General features: G+C 40.3%; 1 protein-coding gene across 1 annotated transcript in view; it reads right to left on the reverse strand.

Moving 5' to 3' along the window:
* Positions 1 to 18377, reverse strand: part of LOC131190160 (rap1 GTPase-activating protein 1-like) — a 69395-nt gene that overhangs the window by 26451 nt on the left and 24567 nt on the right. Inside the window, exons 9-13 of the mRNA XM_058167199.1 lie at positions 16548 to 16601; positions 16372 to 16455; positions 11543 to 11643; positions 2878 to 3007; positions 1338 to 1493 (exon numbers count right to left, since the gene is read on the reverse strand). Of these exons, the coding sequence (XP_058023182.1) occupies positions 1338 to 1493; positions 2878 to 3007; positions 11543 to 11643; positions 16372 to 16455; positions 16548 to 16601 (525 nt within the window). The remainder of the gene's footprint in view (positions 1 to 1337; positions 1494 to 2877; positions 3008 to 11542; positions 11644 to 16371; positions 16456 to 16547; positions 16602 to 18377) is intronic.

Here is an 18377-nt window from a genome sequence, read left to right on the forward strand (position 1 = left end):
CCGATGAACACTTAATTCCCACAGCAATGTCTCATTTCTCATCTTACCTCTTCCCATCTTCCCTACTATCTTCTCCTATTGGTTTCTTACGATTTATCAGTTGTTGTTTGTAACATGATTAATTTTTGTAACTATGATTATGAACTATTACTTGCTGTTGATATGTTTACTGTGAGCTTATGCACCGGAGACAAATTCCTTGTGTGTCTGATCACACTTGGCCAATAAATTACTCTACTCTATTCTTACTCCTACTCTACTCTTAAAAAATCTGTTTAATATAACATCTATTGTATTATAAAGGTTTATATAAATTTACTGATTGTTTAGTATTAGGTTTAGAACCTGATACAGTTCATGTTCTATTGATGCTTGAACTTTAAAAGTTCTAGTTAATTGAAGCAGTGCCATTCTGAAATGCTAAATGAATTATTAGTATCCTTTAGTTTAGTTCCCTTATTCTCTTTAAGTTTCTGATCTACATATCAAATAAGTAAGGATACAGCATCCAACAGGGGGTCAAAACAGGCAAGATGGTGGTCACATCATTGAGACTGAGGACCTTCCTTTCTACATAGACCCACACAATCTCAGAAGCTGTATACTATCAGTATTACTTTACATGGATATTCGTACAGTACTGACATTAAAATAATAGGACCCTATTAATGCAGTTGCAGTATTTCTTCCGTGAACTATCATCAAGAACAATTACTCTTACCATCTTATGGCTAATGCATATTTTTATTCTACTCATGAATAGAAGAAGAAATATATATATTTTATTTTATTATTTATTTTATTTTATTTATTTATTTATTTTATTTATTTATTTATATATATGTTTATATACTATATAATCTTTTTGTATGATGCCTACATATATTGTTGTGACAAATAAAATAAATAAAATATTTTTTTTTTTGAAAAACGAGAACAAGAATGGATTGGAGATTCTGAAGAAAGAAAAGGGAGAACTCTTGACTCCTGTTTAATCTCCCCAAAATAAAATAGCTACATGAGCATAGACTAATGGTTGTTGCTGAGGAAAAAAAGAAGGATAGTCCAGCAGTAGTGACAATAGAAAAGTCGGAGAATGATAAAACAGGAACTCAGAATGCAGCACCACCGTAATGCCACAGAACATTCTATGGCTTTCCCAGGAATGGTAAATTGTAGACCAGGGGTCTCCAACCTTGGTCCCTTTAAGACTAGTGGACTTCAACTTCCAGAGTCCTTCAGTCAGCAAAGCTGGCTGAGGAACTCTGGGAGTTGAAGTCTACAAGTCTTAAAGGGACCAAGGCTGGAGACCCCTGTTGTAGACTGTGTGCCTTTACCTTGTACAGCGTCTCTCCACTGGCATTGTGATGGAGTTGCACCACCATATAGGCATGTAGAAAATTCGATGCAATCATATCGGGCACAAAAGGAGTATTTTCATCTTGGAAGACAATGGCCACAATATCGTTGCCGATGTGGCGCTTGCGTTGGAGCTGAAAGGGGAACAAATTGAAAGGGTTTTTATCATTTATTCTAAATTTTTAATCTAGGCCAATTGAATAAGTCTTTTAATTGTATTTTAATAGTATTTATATTGTAATATTATTGTTTATTTTATCTGGCTGTGAACCGCCCTGAGTCCTTCGGGAGAAGGGCGGTATAAAAATTTAAATAATAAATAAATAAATAAATAAATAAATAAAGAAGATTGCACAAAATGGTAACCTATCCTACACAGTTTCGGCAATCCTCAAACCAATTCCATCCTATTCCAAATTGAGGGATGTTTGTAGCAAGCTCTAGTCTGCCCACAATCACCTTGTAGAAGATGGACGGCATAAAAATTTAATAAATAAATAAAATAAAAGGTTTGTTAATCTACAACTAGAACCTTTCCTTCTGTAAATCTTGACATCCCTTCCAATTTCTGTTGCTCAAAAACAATGGTGCCGTTCTATTATTTTGGAACAGGAAACTAAATGTAAAACTAGTGTAAATCCTAAAACAGGCTTAATGATATTTAGAAAGAAAGAATACTTGCCAAATTCCTACCCACCAAATCTAAGATATTACAACAATCATAGTTCTACCAGTATACTGCAAAGACTGTGGCCTTTTCTAAAGTTTTAGAAAAGAAACCCTGGGCCAGGGTTTGGATATCAAATTCTATAAGACAGAATATGTAAATATTTTGCACCTATATACATTTTATTTTTGCATATAAGTAAAGATGCAGGACTGGAAATGACCCAACTAAACTGGGAAATTTATGAATGTCTTCAAAATAACCCATGTAATAGTTTGAATTTAAGACTAGATCCTGAATCCTGGCTTATCATTGTCAAATTCCAACTCATGCACAGTTGAAAGTTAGATTTAAGTACAGATTTTTTTATTTACAATCAACAATTAACAAAATTACAAAAACATATCAAACATAATAGAAAGTCATCCTTGCAATGCCCAATTTTCATTGCTACTATAGTGTATTTGGCTAGCATGCTTGAATGTTTGGGTCCAAAAAAGGAAGCATTTTAACAATCTATTCTGGCAGAATATTAGTATAAGAGGTTCAAAGTATAACACAGATATCCCTGTAAGTACAATATAATAGAACACACTGCATTGTTTCAATTTCCCCAGTCATATGAGGAAGTGCACTCAACCAATGGGGTTTTAGGGTATCCATCCTGCAAACACTGAGAAGGGAGTTCATGCTGCCTTCTCATTCTGGGAAAAATAAGCAATTTAGATAATTTGAAGGTTCCCAAAGAGCTTTTGCAGCCCATCCTGTCCTTCTTTGTGAATTTTTATTAGCCTCAAATTGGCAATATCTGAAGACAAACTCTGTCCCCTTCCCAATTCTACTCAATATACCTGCTGGGCATCTCCCTCTGTGAAAGGCAACATTGTAGAGACATGGAACATGATCTCTTTGCCGCGAAAATTTGTATAGATGGATTCTGTTCCTGTCTGACCTCTTGTAACATCCAGTCCACCTCGGAATCTGAACAGAACAACAAAGGGAAGGCAAAGGGAAAGAGAACCAAGAGAAGAAGAAGGAGGACAAAAATTTATTATCAAGGATGGGGACCTAATTCATAACTGTAACAATTGCATCTACTATTATTAGTCAAAACTTAGTCTGATACATATCTCAGGGGAAAAAAATAGGCCACTAAGGAAACCTAAGGACACATCAGTGAAGATTGTTATTTGGTTCATTTCCCTTCTAGTTTCTGTATTTTAAAGGAATCAGTTAACCTCCTATTAGCATATAACAACAACAACAACAACAACAACGAGTTGGAAGGGACCTTGGAGGCCTTCTAGTCCAACATTTCCAGCCCAGGCAGGAAACCCTACACCATCTCAGAATAGAATTTTTTTATTGGCCAAGTGTGATTGGACACACAAGGAATTTGTCTTGGTGCATATGCTCTCAGTGTACATAAAAGAAAAGATACGTTCATCAAGGTACAACATTTACAACACAATTGATGGTCAATATATCAATATAAATCATAAGGATTGCCAGCAACAAGTTATAGTCATATAGAATGCATAAGTGGAAAGAGATTGGTGATGGGAACTATGAGACGATTAATAGTAGTGCAGATTCAGTAAATAGTCTGACAGTGTTGATGGAATTATTTGTTTAGCAGAGTGATGGCCTTTGGGAAAAAATTGTTCTTGTGTCTAGTTGTTTTGGTGTGCAGTGCTCTATAGCGTTGTTTTGAGGGTAGGAGTTGAAACAGTTTATGTCCAGAATGCGAGGGATCTGCAAATATTTTCACGGCCCTCAGATGGTTATCCAACATCTTCTTAAAAATTTAAAGTGTTGGGGCATTTACAACTTCTGCAGGCAAGTTGTTCCACTTATTAATTGTTCTGTCAGGAAATTTCTCCTTAGTTCTAAGTTGCTTCTTTCCTTGATCAGTTTCCACCCATTGCTTCTTGTTCTACCCTCAGGTGCTTTGGAGAATAGCCCGACTCCCTCTTCTTTGTGGCAACCCCTGAGATATTGGAAGACTGCTATCATGTCTCCCCTAGTCCTTCTTTTTATTAAACTTGCAACCGTTCTTCATATGTTTTATCCTCCAGTCCCCTAATCATCTTTGTTGCTCTTCTCTGCACTCTTTCTAGAGTCTCAGCATCTTTTTTACATCGTGGCGACCAAAACTGAATGCAATATTCTAAGTGTGGCCTTACCAAGGCATTATAGAGTGGTATTAACACTTCACGTGATCTTGATTCTATTCCTCTGTTTATGCAGCCCAGAACTGTGTTGGCTTTTTTAGCAGCTGCTGCACACTGCTGGCTCATATCTAAATTATTGTCCACTAGGACTCCAAGATCCCTCTCACAGTTACTACTATTGAGCAAGGTACCACATATACGGTACCTGTGCATTTTTTTTTTGCCTAAATGTAGAACCTTACTTTTTTCACTGTTGAATTTCATTTTGTTAGATAGCGCCCAATGTTCAAGTCTGTCAAAATCCTTCTGTATCTTGAGCCTATCTTCTGGAGTGTTGGCTATTCCTGCCAGCTTGGTGTCATCTGCAAATTTGATGAGTTCCCCATCCAAGTCATTGATGAAGATGTTGAAGAGTACTGGGCCTAAAACAGAGCCTTGGGGTACTCCACTGCATACTTCCCTCCATGTGGATGTAGTTCCATTGAGGACTACACGTTGAGTGCAATTGGTCAGCCAGTTACGAATCCATCTGGTGGTAGTGCTGTTTAACCCACATTTTTCTACTTTACCTAGTAGTAGGTTATGGTCTACTTTATCAAATGCTTTACTGAAGTCCAAGTAAATTATATCAACAGCATTCCTCTGGTCTACTAATTTTGTCACTTTGTCAAAGAATGCAGTAAGATTAGTCTGGCATGATCTTTTTTTGACAAACCCATGTTGGCTTTTGGTTATTACTTTGTTTGCATTTTTGAAGATGGGAACTACATCAGCTCTTTTCCAGTCCTCTGGCAGCTCCCCTGTGCTCCAGGATCTTTGAAAGATATAGTTCAGTGGTTCTGAGATCTCATCTGCCAGTTCCTTCAGAACCTTGGGTGTAATCCATCCGGTCCTGGTGATTTGAACTCGTCTAGGGTAGACAGGTATTCACTTACCATTTTTTTCCCTATTTTAACTTGTGTTCCTAATCTGTTTTTTGTGGTGCTGTTTTTGATAGGTTGGATTGTTTTTTCCTTTTGTGTAAAGACAGATGCAAAAAATGAGTTAAGTAGATCTGCTTTCTCCCTGTTGCTTGTCACCTTCTTGCCACTTTCTCCCAGCAATGGGCTAATTGTTTCCTTGACTTTTTTCTTGTTTTTAACATGTTGGAAGAAGCACCCTTTCATCATTTGAGCTGATCTTGAACTAGAGGGGCTATTTTAAGATAGTAAAGATAAACTAACTCACTTGTGAGCCAGTGTGGTGTAGTAATTAAGGCAACATGTTAGAAAACAAGGGACTGTGAATTCTAGTTCTAGTCTCCTGCTTTGGGTACAAGCCAACTGGGTAACTTTGGGCCAGTCACTCTCTCTTAGCCTTAGAGTAGGAAAAGGCAAACTACTTCTGAAAATTTTTGCCAAGAAAACTGCAGGTATTAGTTCAGGCAGAAGCCAACACTGATTTGATGGCACATAACAGATGCACACAGACTCACAAGGAACCTACAGAGGAATTTATTTCTGAGTAAATATATGTTTTTCCATCCCATCCAAGTGGACAGGGTGGTACACTGCAGGTCCTTTCCCTTACACATTGTCACCTTGTGGGTCCTTCAAACCATGCCTTTTCTGCTGCAGCTCCTGCCCTATAGAACATCCTCCCCATCGAGATCCATCAGGCCCCTATCTGTCTATCATTCTGGAGAAGGATTAAAACCTGACTCTTCCACCAAGCATTGGGATAGGGCAAGATCAGGATATGGATACACTAGAGCAGAATAATTGTGGCACCATGACTTTCTAGTGTTGTTGCGTTTATACTGTTTTATCACTTGCAAGCCACCTAGATTTATTTAGAGGATGGAGGATTATAGATTTTTTTTAAAATAAGTAAATAAAAATATAAGCTGTTTCTTGAGATGGGCTCATCCATTGTACTAGCCTAAAAACAAAAGAGTCATAGCATGGTTTGATCATTATAGGCAAACCATACCAGGTGGGTACTGTGGGAGGCTCCACAAGGATAAGAGCAGGTCTATTCTCAAGTGCTAACAAGTATTCTGAGTCATTTTGTACCTTTCAGGGCTGGTGAAAAATTTTCCCTGTTGGCTTCCACTGTGAGTCATGCCTGACTGAGGACATCTCCATGAATGAGTGGAAATGATGGCTGCTTTGTAGAATGAAAGACTAGTGGGTAGATGAGTCCTTCAAAGCTCTCCAGAGAAGGAGAGAACAGGAGATTGCCCACATGTGCTCTGAAAGGTAGTGCCTCATAAACAGACCATAAAAAATGGTTTCCTGCAGGTTCAAGTGCCAGGAGCCGGGGAAGACAACATCTTTGCTCCAGAGGTGAAATTTAAAAATTTTCCCTACCGGTTCTGTGGGCGTGGCTTAATTGGTGGGCATGGCTTGGTGGTCAGATGGCTTAGTGGTCAGATGGCTTGGTGGGCGTGGCCAATAACAATAAATAATAAAAATAATAAAAATAAACAAAGTATAAAAAAACAATAAGAGGCACCAAAAACCAACCAAAAACCAACTTTCACACTTTACACACACACAACACAACACAATACAACACAACTGACACACACACAGTGTAAAAGCAGCTGCACTTCACACTTCACACAGCCACAAAAAGCTCAAAAACCAACTTTCACACTTTACACACACACAACGCAACACAACACAACTGACTCACACACAATGGGGCCTCTGTGGCTCAGACTGGTAAGACAGTCTGTTATTAACACAGCTGCCTACAATTACTGCAGGTTCTAGTCCCACCAGGCCCAAGGTTGACTCAGCCTTCCATCCTTTATGAGGTAGGTAAAATGAGGACCCAGATTGTTGGGGGCAATATGACTTTGTATATAAATATACAAATAGGATGAAGACTATTGCTAACATAGTGTAAGCTGCCCTGAGTCTTCGGAGAAGGGCATGATATAAATGCAAAAAAAATATATGTACAAGCAGCTGCACTTCACACTTCATATAGCCACAAAAAGCTCAAAAACCAACTTTCATACTTTACACACACACAACTAACACACACACACACATACACACAATATGCCACATACAGCTTTCTGAAATTTTGTGTGTTTGTGTAGTTAGAGAACTACAGAAATACACCAAATCTCAGAAAGCTGCACAAATATTTTATTTTATTATTTTATTTTATTTTATTGTGGACTTCAAATCCCAGAGTTCCTCAGCCAGGAAAGCCAGCCAGTTGATCACTAAGGAAATAGATTAGCTGAGCGATTGATTCTGTCTGGCTGAAACTGAAACTGCTTTTGGGCTGGAAAGAGCCACGCGTTCATCAGTAATCAGGTAAGTGCCTTAGAATCTCTACTCTTACTTGTAGAAAACATGTTTTCTACAAGTAAGAGTACAAGTAAGGTTCTGCTGTTCTTTACTTTTAAAGGCCTGTTTCGGCTGAAGCAAAACCGGCTTTTAAAAGTAAAAAAAAAAACACCTCTGCTGATGGTTCGGCTCAGCAGAGGCAGGGGAGGCGGGGCCAGGGATTTTTGCTAGTGGTCCTCCGAACCAGCAGCCGCCATTGCTACCGGATCGCACGATCCAGTCCAATCCGGGAGCATCTCACCCCTGCTTTGCTCTCTCAGCAATGGTAGAGCCTTTAACAAGGACACTAAACTGGTTGAACTTCACTTTCCAATCATATTTGGAAATGTTCAGTTTAATAAAGACTTTATTTATTATTTATTTATTATTTACATTTCTATAACGCCCTTCTCCGAAGACTCAGGGCGGTTTACAGCCAAGTTAAAAAGACATATACAAAAATTAAAACACAATATTTGAAATTTAAAAATCTGAAACCATAAGGCCGAATATTAAAATAACAAGAAATAAAACCACTCAATTAAAAATTACTCTTAGGCCAACCCTGCTCGTTGAAACAAAAAAGTCTTGAGCTCGCGCTTAAAGGCCCGGAGATCGGGAAGAAGGCGTAGCCCCAGAGGCAGTTCGTTCCATAGGGTAGGTGCCCCAACAGAGAAGGCTCTTCCCCTGGGGGCCGCCAGCCGACATTGTTTAGCTGACGGCACCCCGAGGAGACCCTCCCTGTGGGAGCACACAGGTCGATGGGAGGCTACTGGCGGCAGTAGGCGGTCCCGTAAATAACCTGGTCCTATGCCATGGTTTAAAGGTGATCACCAACACCTTGAATTGCACGCGGAAGACCACTGGCAACAAGTGCAGCTTGCGTAGGAGAGGTGTTATATGGAAGCTCCGAGACGCTCCCTCTATCCCCCGCGCAGCCGCATTCTGTACCAGTTGAAGTCTCCCGGTGCTCTTCAAGGGGAGCCCCATGTAGAGAGCATTGCAGTAATCCAGGTGGGAGTGTAATGAGGGCATGAGAATACAGCTCGCCAGTTTGGAACCCTCACCACATCTCTGACATCAATACAATTGAACGTGTCCAGAAATATTTTACAAGAAGAGTTCTCCATTCCTCTGAAAACAATAAAATACCCTATCCCACCAGACTTGAAATCCTAGGCTTAGAAAACTTGGAACTCCGTCGCCTTCGACAAGACCTAAGCTTAACTCACAGAATCATCTATTGTAATGTCCTTCCTGTTAAAGACTACTTCAGCTTTAATTGCAATAATACTAGAGCAACCAATAGATTTAAACTTAATGTCAACCGCTTTAATCTAGATTGCAGAAAATATGACTTCTGTAACAGAATCATCAGTGCTTGGAATACTTTACCTGACTCTGTGGTCTCTTCCCATAATCCTAAAAGTTTTATCCAAAAACTTTCTACTATTGACCTCACCCCATTCCTAAGAGGACCATAAGGAGCGTGCATAAGCGCACAAACGTGCCTACCGTTCCTGTCCTATTGTTTTTCTTTTCTTCTTCCTATATATATGCTTATACCTCCTTATATTTACTCATATATGTGTTTATTTACTATATAATCTTTTTGTATGATACCTACATATATTATTGTGACAAAATAAAATAAAATAAATAAATAAAAATAAATGAGTGACCGTGCATAACGAATCCCGGTCCAGGAATTCGCCTGGCGTATCAGGCGAACCTGATAAAAAGCTCCCCTGGCAATGGCCGTCAAGTGTTCTTCCAACGACAGCCGTGCATCCAGGAGAACGCCTAAGCTGCGAACCAACTCCCTGGGGGCCAGTGACTCACCCCCCACAGTCAGCGACGGAACTAGCTGACAGTACTGGGACGCCGGCATCCACAGCCACTCCGTCTTGGATGGGTTGAGTCGAAGTCTGTTCGTCCCCATCCAGACCCGAACGGTTTCAAGGCACCGGGACATCACATCGACGGCTTCGTTGGGGTGATCCGGGGTGGAAATGTACAGTTGAGTGTCATCAGCATACAGCTGGCAACTCACCCCAAAACCACGGATGATCTCCCCCAACGGTTTCATATAGATGTTGAACAGGAGGGGCGAGAGAACCGACCCTGCGGCACCCCACATGTGAGGTGCCTCGTGGTCGATCTCTGCCCCCCCTGCCAACACTGTCTGCAAGCGGTCGGAGAGATAAGAGGAGAACCACTGAAAAACGGTGCCCCCCACTCCCAGGCTCCCCAACTGCTGCAGCAAGATACCATGGTCGATGGTATCAAAAGCCGCTGACAGACCAAGTAGGACCAGGATAGAGGAACCAGGGCCCTCCAGAGATCATCAACCAACGCGACCAAAGCCGTCTCCGTGCTGTACCCAGGCCGGAAGCCGGACTGGCACGGGTCTAGATAAACAGTTTCATCCAGGTATTATATTATATATATTATATAATTAATATATTATATAATATAATATAGGTATGGATATTAGGGACCTTCAAAATGGATTTGGAACCTGTGACTTTTATTTTCTTCTTTCAGTTTAACAAAACTTAAATAGAAACTTAAGAATTTAAAATAAAATACAATAAGCAAAAGGCAAAAAAAATATTAAGATTTAAGAAAGTTAAATGGATTGTGAAACTAGGAATATTGGCTATTTTTGCTATAAGATCTGAAAAACAAGTAGATAGTTAAATAATACACTTGTTGAAAATGACTAAAACGGAACTAAATCCGTATTAGGAACTGAGGCTTGATAAAGGTTGCAAATGGACACTAGAGGAAACAAAATAAATAGAGAGAGAGGGGGGGGGGGAGAAACAACCACCACCAGTCAAAATGGCTAAGTTGACTATAATCTTTTTCTTATCCTAGAGTTTTTGGATAAGTGGACCAAAATGTTAACTAAAATCTCAGAATAAATACAAATTTCAATGGATAAATTTTTAAAAGATAAAAAAAAATTAAAAACTTTTATCAGGTATTGACATTATAAAATTTGAAGGCATGGAGACAACCAAATTGAGATCACCAAAATGGGAATACGAAGGACAAATCAAGAAAAAGGGCCGGAATAGCTCAGGCTATTAGAGCCTGTTATTAGAACACAGTAGCCTGCAATTACTGCAGGTTCAAGCCCGGCCCAAGGTTGACTCAGCCTTCCATCCTTTATAAGGTAGGTAAAATGAGGACCCAGATTGTTGGGGGGGCAATAAGTTGACTTTGTAAAAAATATACAAATAGAATGAGACTATTGCCTTATACACTGTAAGCCGCCCTGAGTCTTCGGAGAAGGGCGGGATATAAATGTAAACAAAAAAAAGATCTGGACATAGAACAGCTGCAACAAGAATCCTGGACAAGGGATTTATAAAGTAGGTTGGAATATCTTGAATGCCAAAAACTGATGAAAAATCAAACCCACTGGAATGATTTAAAGCAGAGGTGTCAAACTCACGGCCCATGGGCTGGAAGTGTCACACGCTGGCCACGTCCATCCCCGGTTTAGCGAAGAAGAAAAAAGTCACGATGCGTCACGTGATGACATGACGATGTGAGTTGACACCCCTGATTTAAAGGCTAAAATTATAAAGAGCAAAATAATAATAATATAAAGTTGGACTGTTTGATCAGGGATAAATTATTTGTTTAATATTTCTGGTAACGCCTAGTGGACTTTTGCTGAACCATCAGAAAAGATGACATTATATGAACTGCAAATAAATAGGCTACGGGAATAAGGGTAACTTTAAAAGAAAGTGAAATGTTATTATCTTATGTTTGGTGTGACAAAGCTTGGAAGTCGCTTCCTTATTATTACTGCCTTTTTCTTTTCCTTTTGTTCTTTTTTTCTGCACTTCCTGCACTTTTTCCTTCTAGTTTAGTTTGTATTAGTTTTTACTGGGTTTATTAAAAACTTCAATAAAATTATATTTTAAAAAGAAGGTCAAAGGGCAATACAGGAAAAATAATTTGGCAGTAGGCTTAACATGGAAAGCACTTACCCACGAAAATCCTGCAGCTGGATCCTATCGCCTAGAAGATCTAAAAACTCTAAGAAGCCTAAACTCTGTTCTGTATTACTGAAGACTTCTTCCTCTGTAGTCTGGGGGTAAAAAAGAGAAGAAAAGAAAGTGGGAGGAGAAAGTCATTTTTCATTCTTTCTTAAATTATCCTAAGGATCATTTTGTACAACGGTCTATAGCTGAGGTGCTCAGGTTCAATCACAGTAAGTTATTCACCTCACTGGGTGATTTTGGACAAGCCACTTTCCCAGCCTTGTCAACCTCTTTAAAGAATTGTTACAAGAGTAAAATGTGTTTGGGGTGAAATATGCATTCCGGTATTTGCTCTTCGAGAAAAAAAAGAATATACGAAATGTAAGTAGAAAATTAAAACTCCTCTTCCTGTTCAATACTTCCTCATTTTTCCCTGACCTATAGAATGATGGAACATGCTGTGCTGGTTTTAGACTGGGCCTAAAGACAAGGCCTAGTACTGTAAAAAATTGGCACTCACCCCTCTCCTAGAGAAATGAAATATTAAAAGGCAGAATATTTCCCCTAAAAGAGAAATAGAAATCTTAAGACAGAAATTTAGCCCCAGCTCAGCCCCAGCTCCCTGCCCCCAGCAGATACTTTGGTTATTTACAAGAAAAAAGGCTGGGCCAGCTTATCTTATATTTAACACCACCAACAATACAGCTACCCTTCAAAAAGACCTTGACTTTGTGTCAGAATGGTCAAAAACTTAGCAACTCCAAATCTCAGCCAGCAAATGCTCTGTCTTACACATTAGAAAAAAGAATCTAAACACTAAATACAAGCTCGATGGACATTACCTTACAGATGACCCCCACCCTGTTAAAGACCTTGGAGTTTTCATATCCAATGATCTAAGTGCCAAAGCCCACTGCAACTACATCGCAAAAAAGGCTTTAAGAGTTGTAAACCTAATCTTGCGTAGCTTCTTCTCCAGAAACACTACACTACTAACCAGAGCATATAAAACATTTGCTAGACCAATTCTTGAATACAGCTCACCTGTCTGGAACCCTTACCACATTTCAGACATCAATACAATTGAACGTGTCCAGAAATATTTCACAAGAAGAGTTCTCCACTCCTCTGATCACAACAAAATACTTTATGCCACCAGACTTGAAATCCTGGGTTTAGAAAACTTAGAACTCCACCGCCTTCGACATGACCTGAGTTTAACTCATAGAATCATCTATTACAATGTGCTTCCTGTTGAAGACTACTTCAGCTTCAATCGCAAAAATACACGAGCACACAATAGATTTAAACTTAATGTTAACTGCTCCAATTTTGATTGCAGAAAATATGACTTTTGTAACAGAGTTGTAAATACTTGGAACACACTACCTGACTCTGTGGTCTCTTCCCAAAATCCCCAAAGCTTTAACCAAAAACTGTCTACTATTGACCTCACCCGATTCCTAAGAGGTCTGTAAGGGGCGTGCATAAGAGCACAAGCATGCCTACCGTTCCTGTCCTATTGTTTCCTTTCATTATATCCAATTAATATTACATACTTATGCTTATATATAGTATAGTTATTTCGTGCTTATGCTTATATATACTGTTGTGGCAAAAAATAAAATAAATAAATCTAAAACACAAAAGACATGGCCCACAGAACATCATAGGATTAGCCTTCACTCAAGATCCAAACCAGGACAAAGCCATTAAGCCATAATAGGAATTGCCCAAAGCCCCTTCATTATATCATCACCAAGCAAGATTCAACCAGGCCTGGGACACAGACAGCCTACAAAGTTAGCTAAAAACCCTGCCCCTGGGAGTCTGACAGCCAATGGGATACATTTCTTGTACAGGAATAGGAAACTCTAAGGCAGGGCCCAAGAGTATAAATATATCCCGGTCTCCACTCCATGTGCTCTTTTTTGCCCAGGACCCAAAAACCCCGTGTGGTCCTGTGTGGACCATTAAACCATTTTTCCAAGCAGTCTCCATGTTTCCAGTGTCTTTCTTTCCCCTTGGAACTGAACCCAGATGGACATTTCTTCCAACAGTACCAACTACCAAGCTGCCTTTTTTCTTGGCTGGCCCGTAACCCTCATGAAGCCTATGAAAAAGCACTCTCTGGTTTTGCAATTCCAATGATACTATGCTGAAATGAAACTTAAATATCACAAGAAAAGTGATTTTTGACCCAGGGCCCTTCAGGATGTCTCATAAGAACCATGACAGAACATTGAAGAGCAACAGCAGTCTGGTCTGCTCACAATTGACAAGGGTGGGATTATAAATCTTCTTGGAGGATACCCCTCCCCCTTCATCTGATCAGCTCTTCAAACAATAACAAAGGTTTTCCAGACTGAATGTGTATGGCTTGAACATGGAGCAGAAAACTCAGTATCTACATTACTCTAGCCTGAAAAACTCTTTCTTTATGGTGGGGAAAAAATCAGAACTTTTCAGTGTGCCTCATCTCTTTATGTGGTAAGCATATATTTACTAAGTGCTGACTGTACCCAACCCTGTTATTCCTGTGCAGGATTTAAAAAAGACGCAGCCAAACTACATGCAATGGGGAAAATAAATTTAGGTTTACAGCAAAAGGAGGAGGCATATTCAGTGGCTTCCTGCATGAAACAGTCTCTTCTAATCTAAGTTTTACCATTTTAGAAAAATGTTAATTTTTTAAAAATTTTTTATTGTTATTTGAATTCTCATTTTCTATTTGGCACTTTAAAAGAAAAGCACAAGGATAAAGATGCTGGCAGAGTTATTGTGCTGTAAGCTGCAAAGCTGTGGAATCAGAAAACTTTCTCAGATCAAAATGTTCTGCAGAATATTTTCCACTTGAAACAAATTTAGCAGTTTCAAAACTATATGGAATTTAATTTATCTATTGCCCAAAATTGTTTTCTACACTACAGTAAAAGCATTTTTTTCTCCATACATCAAAGCTTTTAATTTCTTTAAATGTACAGTTGATGCGTCATCAAATGGACTAGATTTTGATTTTTTTTCACATCAATAAAGTAGCCCAAATACACATGCAGGATATTAAGGTATTTATTTTATTTTTAATTTTATTAAATTTCTATACCGCCCTTCTCCCGAAGGACTCAGGGCGGTGTACAGCCAGAATAAAAACACAGAATATATACAATTAAAAGAAATTAAAATGAACTATTACTATACGGCCGATAATTAAAACATTTAAAAATTTAAAATATTATTAAAACCCCAATTTAAAATCAACTATTTATGCCAGTCCTGCTTGAATGAATAAATATGTTTTAAGCTCACGACGAAAGGTCCGAAGATCAGGCACTTGACGTAAGCCAGGGGGGAGTTCATTCCAGAGTGTTGGTGCTCCCACAGAGAAGGCCCTACTCCTGGGGGCCGCCAGCCGACATTGTTTGGCGGACGGCATCCTGAGAAGGCCCTCTCTGTGAGAGCGTACGGGTCGATGGGAGGCATAAGGTAAAAGCATGCGGTCTCGTAAGTACCCGGGTCCTAAGCCATGGAGCGCTTTAAAGGTGGTAACCAGGATCTTGAAGCGCACCCGAAAGACTACAGGAAGCCAGTGCAGACTATGGAGCAGTGGTGTTACGTGGGAGCCACGAGCGGCTCCCATTACCACTCACGCAGCTGCATTCTGGACTAACTGCAGCCTCCGGGTGCACCTCAAGGGCAGCCCCATGTAGAGAGCATTGCAATAATCCAGCCGAGAGGTAACCAGAGCGTGAGTGACTGTGCATAAGGCATCCCGGTCAAGGAAGGGACGCAACTGGCGAACCAAGCGAACTTGGTAAAAGGCCCTCCTGGTGACGACCGCCAGATGTTCATCAAAGGACAGCCGACCATCCAGGAGGACACCCAAGTTGCGAACCACCTCCTTTGGGGCCACTAACTGCTTTCAACAGTCAGCTGCGGATGCAGCTGACTGTACCGGGGTGCCGGCATCCACAGCCACTCCGTCTTGGAGGGATTGAGCTTGAGTCTGTTTCTCCCCATCCAGACCCGTACGGCTTCCAGGCACCGGGACAGCACTTCGACCACTTCGTTGGGGTGGTCCGGGGTGGAAAAATACAGCTGAGTATCATCAGCGTAGAGATGATAACTCACCCCGAAACCACTGATGACCTCACCCAGCGGCTTCATGTAGATGTTGAACAGGGTAGGCGAGAGAATCGACCCCTGAGGTACCCCACAAGTGAGGCACCTCGAGGACGACCTCTGCCCCCCTGTCAACACCGTCTGCGACCGGTCGGAGAGATAGGAGGAGAACCACCGATAAACGGTGCTTCCCACTCCCAACCCCTCCAACCGGCGCAGCAAGATACCATGGTCGATGGTATCAAAAGCCGCTGAGAGATCTAATAGGACCAAGGCAGAGGAACAACCACTGTCCCTGGCCCTCCAGAGGTCATCCACCAACGCGACCAAAACCAAAGGTAGAATCATATTCATTTGCAGAAGAAAAAAATCCCCCAAAGTCAACATCTCTAATAATAGGTATAATTTTCCACTTAGATTAAGGAACAAAAGCCAATTGACCTTTTCTTCAAAAAGAGTAACATGTGTCCTGAAATGGCTCCAACCTTTGAAGCAACCTTTTTCCATCAACCTTGTTATTTCTCAATGCTCCTGTTTTAGATTACTGAAGATAAGGCAGAAGTGATTGAGAACAGCAGGCATAAGATTAACAAGAAAGAAGTGACTATATACAAGCAGCAGAAGAGAGGGAGGATGCAATGGAAGGAATGGAAATTTGTCTCCGGTTTCCCCACATATACACAAGCAACAGGTGTGAGAGTGAAAAGTATTTTTACCTGCCCAAATTTTTGGTAGATGACACCAAACTTGAAATTATTGCTGATGACATGTTCATCAAATGCAACAATGAGTTGAGAAGCCTAGGAGACGGAGAAAAAGCTTGAATTAGTAGGCAGCTGGTTGGAGAAAAAAAAAAATCTATATGGTACATTCAGAAACATACAGGGGTTACCTTAGGATACAGCACAGGAAAGAAGCGGTCAACATTCACATCTTCACAGAGCAGCTGCAAGGCAAAGTAGGAGGACTTAGCATTCCTGATGTAGGAACCTGACTTCCTAGCCAAAGGACAAATGCCATTATGATTAATACGAGTCATTGGAGGCTTTGTATTTTCAACAGATTTGCATTTGCAAGGGATTTGTCTTTTAATTTATTCCTTTCTTGTTCAATTATTAAACTCGCATTTATAAATTTTCAATGCAATTAAATGTGGGTTTTTGAAGTTAAATGTGGATTTTAAACTTGCAATTGGTTAAACTGTCACAGTATTAAGACTGGATGAAGCATATATATTAGGGAGTTTTACATGCAAGTTAGCTGAAAAGAAATCATTATACTTCGTCCCCCAAGAGTAAACCTCTTAATAATTGTCAATAATTCTCTTCCATTCATCTTACAAAGGTGCCAAGATGAAGAGTTGCCAGATTGGAGAAGATTGCTGTGTTAGGTGAATGAAAGTAAAGGATTCAATGGGCAAAGGAGCCCATTCAATAGCAAAGGAGCCAGAAAGCCAAGATCTAAGTTATTTTAAGCTTTCTAATGAGAAAATTGGATATTTATGTCCTAAGTTGTTTGGAATGCCAAGGTCAAAACCAAAAATTTAAATGGCTCCAATATGCAATTGGCAATCAATGATGATCCCTCAATCCGGGCATCTTATGATTGATGTTCCTTGCATTAATCAGTAGCTTGTCCACTGCAATTTACATCAGTTGCAATTTGTAGACATCTTCTAACCGCAGCCCCACATAAAGTAGTAGCTGGGACAGGATGTATCTAGAATGTGATTAGGATTGTAGGAATGACTGGCAATTAATCCATTGCTTATAGTTGTGAAAACATGCTTCGCCCCACAGCTATCCCCTACCAACTGAATGACAGCTCAAATCTAGGAGCTTTCCAGCGCCATTCCAAACAGATTCCACTTTAAACTTCAAGTCACACATTTTTCTTATCAGTAGCACCTCAACATTTTTTCAGGTTGTTTTTCTCCATCCAATCTGAAGTTAATCAACACTCTAAGTACTAACTGCTTCCTTTGAAATAGATAATGAGGAGTGTAGAGCTGACATTATGACATTTCAAATTTGCCAATGACCTCCCACAGCAGTTTCATGTAGATGTTAAACAACATGAGGAAGAGCGTGAACCCTCTGAAATTGAAATAAATCAGTGATCTAGATCAGGGGCCCTCAAACTTGGCAGCTTTAAGACTTGTGGACTTCGACTCCCAGAATTCTCCAGCCAGCATAGCTTGAAGTCCACAAGTCTTAAAGCTGCCAAGTGTCAGCATTCCAGAAAACCCCTCCTGCAGAAAAGACTCCGAAACCAACATCTTTCAAAGTTCTTTTACTAGCATAGGTAAACTGGCACAGTCGGAGGAAAACCAAAACTGGGGATTCCGGTTCCTCCCTCAGTAATACAAACCCCAAAATCTCCACCCTCATGACCCCTCTGCCGGTCACATGCTCCAATCCTCAACCGTCCCATGTCGAAGCATCACTCCAGCCACTCCTTCTCCAGATGCGAACCCAGCCAGACCTTGACCGGCAGAAAATGTTATTATGTCTAATCATCCCTTGCACTACCACCCTCCTCCCCTCCTTTCCCACAGAGGAGAATTGTGGCAGCACATGGAAGCCTTCGGCCTAGTATGGCTTCCAAAGCTGACACCAAGTTTGAAGACCTCTGATCTAGATGTTGAACAATAGTTCACACAACCTCACCTTTGGGGTGCATCCAAAGGATTTGGATTACTGCAAATAGACCAATTCCAGCA

This window comes from Ahaetulla prasina, chromosome 2, assembly GCF_028640845.1.
Source record: "Ahaetulla prasina isolate Xishuangbanna chromosome 2, ASM2864084v1, whole genome shotgun sequence".
Lineage (NCBI taxonomy): Eukaryota > Metazoa > Chordata > Lepidosauria > Squamata > Colubridae > Ahaetulla > Ahaetulla prasina.